Genomic DNA, 10,175 nt, shown 5'->3' on the forward strand with positions numbered 1-10,175 from the left:
TAAAAGGAAGAATTTTACAAACTATGAACAGTGTATGGAAAGCAAAAATATATTTTAAAAGCATTTGGAAAAAGGTCTTTTCATACATATTTAAATTAAGTGCAGTATATATTATAGACGTTATTAATATTTGAATTTTACAATGTTATATATAAAAAATGCTGCGGTGTTTTGGTTCATTTTTAGCTCACCTAAAGTGAAAGTTCATGTGAGCTTTTATGATAATTTTTTTTTGCATGTTTTTTGTTCAACTTTCAATCTCATTTGAATTGAAAGCTCTGTTTATGTACAAAATGTGTTTTGTTCATTTTTGCTCATCTAAGCTGAAAACTCATTAATTTTAACTTTTATAATATTTTGTCGTTCGTCTATAGTTTATTGCTATGTATTTATTTTCTGTGCACATTTTCGAATATTTTTCTCAGATCATCTTTGCGTAAAGGGGAGGATTAAAGTATCTTCAAACTAAAAGGAGCAACATGGAAATAGATTAGAAAATCTGTCAAAAGCCTTGTTCTCAAAAACAACAAGGCAAAGATTAATCTGATTAAGACAGTAACCCTTGTATCTTTTGTTTTGAAAAGTTATTATTTTCAATGCGTGCTTAAACACACAAAAAAGAGTATATATTTCATAGTTATGGGAGATAAAATTCATTCTGAAGAAATTGTGAGTTTTTACGGAAAAAATGATGTTCTATAAATGAATTATGAAATTCATTTCGGTTTTCTTTTAAAGTGACACTGTGACGGAAAAAGGGAGAACTGACAAAAGTAGAATTTATGGATGACACATGCAAATTTTGTTCAGTTCTTGAAGATATTAGGTTTCAGAAAATTACAGGTTTCAGAATAAAAAATCTACCTTTTTGGAGAAAAATAAAACTAAAAATAATTTTAGTTTGCCCCAACACAAAAATATTGCTTCACTTCTTCCTCTTTATTGTATTCATACGTAGAAGAATTTACCATGGTGTCAATTCCATAGATATAAATGCCGGATGACCAAGGATTTTGATACAATCTTCAATAAAGATGAACAGAACTTATTCCTCACTTTTGTTTGCTCCAATTCAATGTTGTTTACATGTTTCACGCTAAAAATAAAAGTCGCGTCCTAGACCTTGACATTGTTGACATTGACGATAACAACAAAGCGGTAGATACAACCTTTATTTTTCCGATACTTACATTTTGCAGTTCTTTTATTGCTTTCCAGTGCAGTTCAGTTGTCAAAACTTCGCTTTAGTCATATTTCACATAAATCTTTTGTTTTATGATACAATTATCTTAAAAGAAACACATGATTTTGACTCATTATGTAACTTTAAAAAAAACTCTAAAAATCTTTTCAAAAATAGTCTTAATCCTTCTTCTTGAAACAGACAAAAAATAAGCTTCTATGCTCTTTTTGCTTTCATATATACTTTTTATTGAAACCATATATTTTCTTATTATCGAAAATACTAACGTGATCTTCATATGATATTGAATATGTTTTCTAAAATATTGCAATAAAGAATTTCAAATATTATTCTTTTTTTTTACATGATGTCAAGGCTTCGGGATTATTAACTAAGACATTATTCATGTAAGTACAATAAGGACCTTAAATGCCTTATTTTAAAAAGGCCAGAATTTAGAGAACACCGTTTTTTTTCACCTGGCGTCTTAATGTTATAAATATTGTGAATTCTGTGGAAGATTATGCCAGGCGATGGGCCAAACACGAAAAAGAAGACCTTGCCACTTTGTCAGAATGAATTAAGAGCATCAGATGTTGAAATCTCTTATTAAGCGATTGAGGGTTGTAATAAAACTATTTATCCTTCTGTCTTTAATAAATCAAAAGTGAAAAAGGAATTAGATAGATTACACGATCAGTATGTACTGGTCCCAACTGACAAAGCCGGTAACAACATAGTCTTTGATTGTAAGGCTCATTATTTGAATTGTATTTTAGAGGAACTAGGATTTAATTCTGCAGGTGGAAATCCAACTTACACCCATAGTTTCCTTTCTAAGGAGGAAATTCTTCAAAATCATATGTGCGTATTAGATATTTTTAATATTCCCAACAATCAAAATGAATTTAAATTACCATACCTATACTGGATTCCTAAGCTTCATAAAAATCCTTACAAAGATACATAGCGGGTTCCAGTAAATGTTCTACCAAGCCTCTTTCTTAACTCCTCACTAAAATATTTACTGTAATAAAGGAGAAACTTTAGGAGTACTGTACACAGTTTATTCTTGAAGTGGTGTAAATCAGATGTGGATACTTAAAAACTCCAAAGAACTTTTAGAAAATTTGAAATCACAAAATTTTCTTATAATCAATAACACCAAAACGTACGACTTTCACCATTTTATACAACCATTCCCCAAGATAAATTGAAGTCCAGGCTTTTTGACATCACAGACAGCTGCTTTTTCAATAAAAAAGTCCATACAATGACCTCGTCAGCACGTACAACTTATCATTGAGTCTAATGATGACTGATGTTTTTCATGCTCATTATATTGTTAGGCCGTTATTTATGCACCGAACTGTCTACGGATTTTTCCAGGGTTTTTCCCGATTATGACAAGGAGCACACTGCGAGTGTGACCGGTCGGCAGGGGATGCTCACTCCTCCATGGCACCTGATCCCACTTCTAAATTTTGAGGTCCATGTTTGCTCTGCTCCAAATTTGTATCGTTTTATTGGACTTTCGAGATTGAATACTGCTCGATATCTTCATAGTTCATGTAAACTAAATAAGAACACAATGTTTAGACTAAATATTAAGAAGATACAAAATAATTCCATCGATTCTAGTAAACGAAAAAAAAAATAATAGCCACGAAAGTATTAATATTATGTGTAATATTAATTTGTGATTAAGAGTGTCTGAGATTTGATAAAGGTTATAGAAGACTCTAGTAGTGGTCATTTATTAATATGTTTGTTTTTTATTTGTTTTACGTACTGTCTCTTCTTGAAAAGAAATATTTTGGAGCATTTATTGTAAATTATTTTTTCTTGAAACAGCCATCAATTATGAAATATTCTCTAATCATTGCCTCCTTGAGTCTGAACTCACTAATTGTATTCATATTAATATGAACGCAACTGCCTCAATATGTAATTTTTAACAAATTGGCGATTAATTTTATTAATGTATTAATTTGCACAACTCTGATTAGTAAAAACCCAAAGCAAATATAGATATAATACCACATTTTGAGAAATGATGAATTCAAACAAGTCATCGTTTTAATTTGCGTTCGTTTTAAAGAAATATAACTAAAACGTGCTCATCGAGGTAGTGAATGATTATCTATAACTGTGATATCTCGCCAATCTCCATACTCACGACTGTTATGTTATATAATCTTTTCAATGTTGCCTTTGATTTTCTAGATTTCTTAGATTTGTTTGCAGGTTGGGATGGTGTAGCAACTGCAGGCGAAAGGCAAATCTTTTGATAAATTATTTCTGCTTCGATAAAATTTTGCTTTACTTATCGTAGGATCCATTCCACTTTTCAAGCTCGCACTGCTTGCGTCTGGCCATCTATGTAAAAAGTTTATGTATATATTTTTGGGTAAAATTTTACTTTCTTGAACTTATTACTAAAATTTTAAGTATTTCTAATTTATTTCATGTAGTTATTTTATAACATATAAATTATTGTTATCATTTTATATCGCATTTATCATGTAAATTTTAGCACACTACAGTAGAGGTTTTAATCTCTAGTTTGCTTACTCGGCCTTCTGGAAACCTGAGTAACAGCCCGTGACGGCAATCGATCACATACATAAACAACAGCAAAGGAGAGCACTTTGGCAGACGAAACTGTGTAGAATAGATCTCTTTCTTTCCGTCTCAAATTTAAAATTCTTTCTCTACACCGATTGTTCTTGTACTTTAAAAATAATTCATGTTATGTATTTCATTCCTATATCGAGCAATAATTAGATGATTTTCGTTAACAGTTGTATGGACATTTAACAGTTCTTTGTTCTAAAAATAGCTCCAGTTTAAACCATGCAAGTAGAAAAATGGCGCCAGAATTAAAACCAACAGTGTAAGTATAGTTGAATTGAATCAATTTATGATATTTTAATAAAAATTCCGTATACATAAGAGACATATAATAATAAAAATTAATGACGTTTTGACAGAGAGGATCGTATACAACGTTTATCAGAGTCTGTATTCGTGGGACTGTGTCGTCTTGTGGGGACGAAACAACAGCTAGCCATTAGAAGAGATGTGGCTGCTATATTAGAAATTATGATAAAAGAAGTAAAAACAATGGAAGAGGATAGTGTATTGTTTACTGGAAGTAACAGAGAAGGTTTCAGAATGGAAGGATCAGATATAGACACCATGTACTGGCCAAATAACCACAGAGTAATCTGGAACGAGTCCCAGGTTTCCATATACCCCACAACACCGCAAGCAATACTCATTTCTGACGTTTCTGATAGTCCACCAGGGTATACTTTACTTCAATTACCGACACCGATAGCCTGCCAGGAAGTTTTGTCGTCACGTGTTACAATAGATGGTAGCGAAAAAATCTATGTATCTAGTTTCAAATACCGACAAAACATGTGCTCTTTTATAAGACCAAATTCTCTTGTACATGGACCGAGTGGTAGTGGAATGGTAGGGGTTTTGGAATATGACGATGTACATGGCTTTTTCTCCGACTTTTGGCCCCCTCCCGCCTACGGATGGATAGACAGATGTCGACGTCAGTCCTGGCCACTTCCACTTCTTCTTTATGATATAATCAGCAGCGGAAGTCACGTAGTACCAATAGCACACCGACTAGGAAACCACATAGAAAATGAATGGCGAATCTCTTTCGCGTCAGCAGAGCGAAAACTTGTCCTTTCTCTAAATCACTGCCAATTTCTAACATATGGATTGCTTAAATTGTTTCTGAAAGAAGTGATTAATAAGGGTTTAAAAGATGAGGAAAAAGTACTGTCTTCCTATCATATAAAAACATGCGTTTTCTGGGTAGTCCAGCAAAGCATTGTATCCTGGTGCCCACAGAATCTCCTGGAATGCTTCTGGATCTGCTTTAAACTCATCCTCAAATGGGTGTACAATGGGGAATGTCCTAACTTTTTTGTTCCGGAAAACAACATGTTTTTAACAAAGATTTATGGAGCGGTACAACAAGATTTATTCACTCAATTATATGAACTTTATGAAAAGGGGATGCTTTGTCTGCTGCTATGCCATTCAGTTGGTCCTTTCATTTCTTCTTTCATTGATAACCCCGAATATTTTATTAATACAGATGAAAATATGCTATTCTCAAAGACCGAACTCTCCGTTGAACTAGTTAAGGAGATAGACATTAAGGACTCATTGCCCTTATCAAAACCATACAAATGCTTTAGGTACCTAACAATAACAGAACGATTGACAACCCTTCTATTTCTGACACAAAATCATGCCGTCTTTCTCCAGAAAATCACGGTCTCTGTCTTTAAACATACTGCTTTTATACTTTTCAATCATTTCAAGGATGGAAACAAAGCATTGTACCTTGCCGATAAAATTGCTATTCGTTTGCTGAAAATAGCCTCCAGGTTTGGATTTATTTTTGAAATGCTATACTTGGCATTGTATTATTATAAGACATGTAGGTATGAAGAAGCTTTAGCAATTATCGGGACGACGAAGGCCAAGTTATCAGACCCCCAGGAATGTAGGGGGAAAAGCCGACACATAGACACAAAAGTTCTGCACCAGGCTGCAGTCATTGATATCAAACTGAACAACAGTATCTGCTACTTAAAGGAATTAATGATAGAACAGCTATTGTGTCAACAAGCTAAAAAAATGTTATTACAAGTTCCATCATTTGTACTGTTACATATGGTAGAGTTTTTATGCAGCATGAATACAGACGAACTGAAAGCACAAGAGGCCTTGAGAAACCTACGTGAATTAGTACACAAGGATGAAGAAGTTTACATACAGCTTATGTCGAGGGACATATCGTGGCAGATACTAGGAATCTGTCAGGAGGTGGCTGGGGACATTCCTGAAGCTATATATTCCTATCAAAAGTCTTTAAAACAACATCCATTCCACAAAATTCAGGCTGCTTCATCTATAAGACTTATTATAGCAATATACAAAATCTGGTTTTTAAAACCAAAACGATGTCTATAGTTTCATGATGGGATCAAATAATCTGTGAATTTGAGGATCAGATGTCAAATATTTTTAAATTAAAAGGCAATTTACTATTTTTACGTAACATTTTGATTTTGAGAAGATATATAATACAATAATAAACTGCAACAAATTATCGTTTCCTACCAAAAATTTTGGAAAGTATGGATGGTTAGCATCAGTAAATGTATAAACTTGCTACATGTGAGTCATGTAAACTATGACCAGATTCTTCGATTGAGTTAATTATATACTCAGCACATGTGTTTTGTCTAACTGATATATAAGCATTTAAATATTTTACAGTGTTAGTTTTTATTATATTATTAAACTACTAGTTTGTCCATTAAGCTAGGCTGCAATAGCGGTGAAAACCTTTAAAAGAGTATAATAGATAAAAATCTGTGATATTTTTATATCATATACATAGTAGTGTATCAGCCCTGATACAGGCGTTTCGGACTAGGTGAGACAGCCTCTTGGAACTAGGGCTGTCTCGCCCTCAGGGCTGAGATATCTCTGTCTCATCCCGTTGTCAAGGGACTGTCTCGCGAAATATCAAGAATGCTACAAGTACAAATCAAACTAAAATCCGTACAGCTGGGCATATTGCAATGTAAAACTTTAAACTCTCCAGTGCGCCCCAATAGTGGCTTGTGTTTCATATGAGGATTTTTTGTACACATGTAAATTCATAAATTGTATCAACAAATAAAATTTATCTATATAGAGGAAATGAAAAACAGTAATATTTATATTTAAACATTTATTGTTTGGCGTTGTTGGTCGTGGCATAATATACATGTATAAGCAGCAAAGGGTCGCCAAGCAGGGCAGACCCAAAATTCAAGCAACAACACAATACAAAGCAAATCAATTATTTGGCTGTTCCAGGTTTACCGCAAACAGTCATTTACCTTTAAGCTTATTAATGTTTTTTAATTATAAAAAAGTTTTGAATAAATTCAAATATAGCAACAACAAGCATAAAATAAGCAGCACAATCAAGCAGCATTTGTTTGTTCCGGGTTGACCGCGAACAATGAAATAAATTAATGTATTTACATTATAAAATATCAAGCCAATGTTCACAGTTCAATGTCTTCAAAATATCATACACAGTCAGATGCACAAGGTTGAAACATCAGTTGAATGGATGGGCGCAAATGCCACATGACCTAAAACTTAAAAGTTTAAGGTCACCCCACACATGGGGAGCCCCATTCAACTGACCCACGACCAACATGTAATGGTAACCACCCCTCTTAACAGTGGGTGTCAGGAAATACTGACCCACACCCACTGTTAAAATAATCAAGACCCTCCTGTATGTTGTTTAAGAATACAGAATTGCCTAACGGATTTAGGTGCACCTTATCACTAGCCAAAAAACACTCTATGTTCCTAATGAGATCTGGGTGCTTGATATAAGCCCCTCCTAGATGAAGTACCTGACAAGCAGCTGCCCTATTCAATCGTACACGCGCCCGTTCCATGGCAGAATTGTCTAACGAGTGTCTGTATGTAAGGCGTGGCAAAATTTGGGACCAAACAAGTCTTGTATTGGGGAGGAGCTGCGATAATTTTTCTATATCTTCTTTCATTATTGTAATAAGCTTAAACAAAGGTAAATCTGGTTCCCCCAAATCGTTCCCCCCACAGTGAATGAGCAAGAAGTCGGGATAATCTTCATATTTGGCTAATAACAGTACTTTTTTCTTTAAATTAATTAACTTTAAACCTGAGTAGCCTTGCCACCAGATATCCATCCCTAACCTTTCCAATCCTAAGTGAACCCCTCCTGTCCTAAGCAAGGCGGCCTGAAAGGCATGCTTAACTATAGATGACCCAACACACCAAACAGTAGAATGACCTGTAAAGCATAAATTTTACAAACATAATTTCTTAATAGGGCAGCGAATATAAGACTTGTAAACTTGTGACTTCCATCTACCTGCCTCTCTAATATAATCTGGATCACACCCTTGTTGGTAAGCAGTAGTTGCAGCCCCGATTCTAAAAGAATGGGCTTTATAGCTACAGCTCTGAAACCCAAGAAGATTTATTGCTTTATGTAAAACTGCTGTAAATTGATATCTGGTTAGAGGACAATGGTCAAGATGGCAGAATAATGGCCCATTGACTGCAGGTCTTATAGACAGAAACTCTAGCATGTACCTTACTGGGCACTGGAGAGTACCAGTTTTTTCAATGCAAATGGTAACCCCTTTCCCATACTGGTCATTTTTGGAATGTGTTATGGTCAAATACATTTTAGAATTGTCACAATCAAAGTTAATGTCTGACCTATGAATGATAGTATCAAAACTATTTCCCTTTGACAGTGTTAATTCCCCAACTCTCAAAAACCCAAAAAATGCTAACATGTATGCCGCTTGAAAGAGACGAGACTCATACAAATTTGTACAGACTGATGGTAATATGTGAATTATTTTACACAGTACAGAAGGGGTAATTGGAAGTCTTGGATCTTTCTTAACTGATAATCTCTTCATGCCTTCTAACATCTTCAAACCAAAAAATTCTTTGTGATATCAACTAGACCTCTGGACTTGCACTCAAAACTTATTGCTGATAGATACAATCTAGCAGTTGATGAAGTAAACTTTTTCAGAGATAAATATGCTATAAATTGAACAACATGCTCTGGGGTGGAGGCCAAATATTTGAAAAGCTAAATTCATCCCTAAATTTTTGAAATGCAGTTATTCCAGTATCGTATGCTAGCTTTGTATTCTTTGATAAGGAGGCATCCAATAGTTTTTCTACTTGTAACTGCAAATCAAATGAAGAAAATTGGTTGGAATGGGTTCTGGACTTTCCTTTGCTTCTGGAGCCAATTCCCTGAACCGCCACCACTGCTTGCGAGAAATAGAATCAGCAATACTATTATTACTACTAATAATGTGTTTGGCTTTAAAAATACAATTACATTCCATAAGCATTAATACCAATTGCCTAACTAGCTTCATTACTCTCTTGGACTTGGAAGTTTGTTTGTTTACTATTCTGACTAAAGCAAGATTGTCAATGTGAAACAAAACCTTTTTGCACTTAAGGTCATGACCCCATAAACTAATTGCTAATACTAGGGGAACTAGCTCTAGAAATGTCATATCTCTAAGAATATCAGTCCTTTGCCATGCTAATGGCCACTGAAAAAACACCCATTTACCCTGAAAATATGCACCACATCCAAGCTCTGCACTTCCTGCACTATCTGTATATAATTTTAGTACATCTGAACTTATCCACTCTTTATCTGGAAAATAGGAAATCCCATTGAACTCCTCTAAAAACTTAGACCACATATATAAATCCTCCTTCAACTCAACTGATAACCTTACATGATGATGAGCTTCTGAGGCACCACTCACAGCATCGTAAAACCTACGATTGAATGCCCTACTGGACCTTATTGCTTTTCCAAAGAAATTTAACATTCCTACTAATGATTCTAATTCTTTCAATAAAACTGATTTTCTTGCCAAAAAGTCATGTATGATTTGTTTCAGAATATCAACTTTTGCCTGAGGGATCCTAATCAACATATTAATGGTATCAATCTCTAATCCTAGAAATGTAAGTACAGAAACAGGGCCAATGGTCTTATCCTCTGCTAATGGAATACCGAGCTCAGTACACATATTTATAAACTCTGACATTAGTTTTTGACAATTGTTTGTTCCTAACCTTCCAGCAAAAATAAAATCATCAAGATAGTGATCCAATGAATCTAACCCTGACCGAACTTTTGTTAACCAATGCAGAAATGTGGCAAAAGTTTCCCAAATTTTGCAACTTATTAAGCACCCCATAGGTAAACACTTATCTATGTAAAATAAAGAATCAATTGAAAAGCCCAACAAATCAAAATCACTTGGGTTTACAGGAATAAGTCTAAAAGCACTTTTGATGTCTACTTTACCAAGCAAGGCCCCTTTCCCAAGATTAG

At 34.3% G+C, this 10,175-nt stretch overlaps 1 protein-coding gene across 1 annotated transcript; it reads left to right on the forward strand.

The window, feature by feature from the left end:
* The first annotated feature begins 4,053 nt into the window (after positions 1-4,053).
* LOC133178208 (uncharacterized) lies at positions 4,054-6,196 on the forward strand. Its single transcript, XM_061312956.1, has 2 exons — positions 4,054-4,079; positions 4,177-6,196. The coding sequence occupies exons 1-2, from the start codon at positions 4,054-4,056 to the stop codon at positions 6,194-6,196; spliced, it is 2,046 nt and encodes a 681-aa protein (XP_061168940.1).
* The last annotated feature ends 3,979 nt before the right edge of the window (positions 6,197-10,175 follow it).

This window comes from Saccostrea echinata, unplaced genomic scaffold (genome assembly GCF_033153115.1).
Source record: "Saccostrea echinata isolate AGI-Se365-2 ecotype Australia unplaced genomic scaffold, CSIRO_AGI_Sech_v1 ptg000002l, whole genome shotgun sequence".
Classification (NCBI taxonomy): domain Eukaryota; kingdom Metazoa; phylum Mollusca; class Bivalvia; order Ostreida; family Ostreidae; genus Saccostrea; species Saccostrea echinata.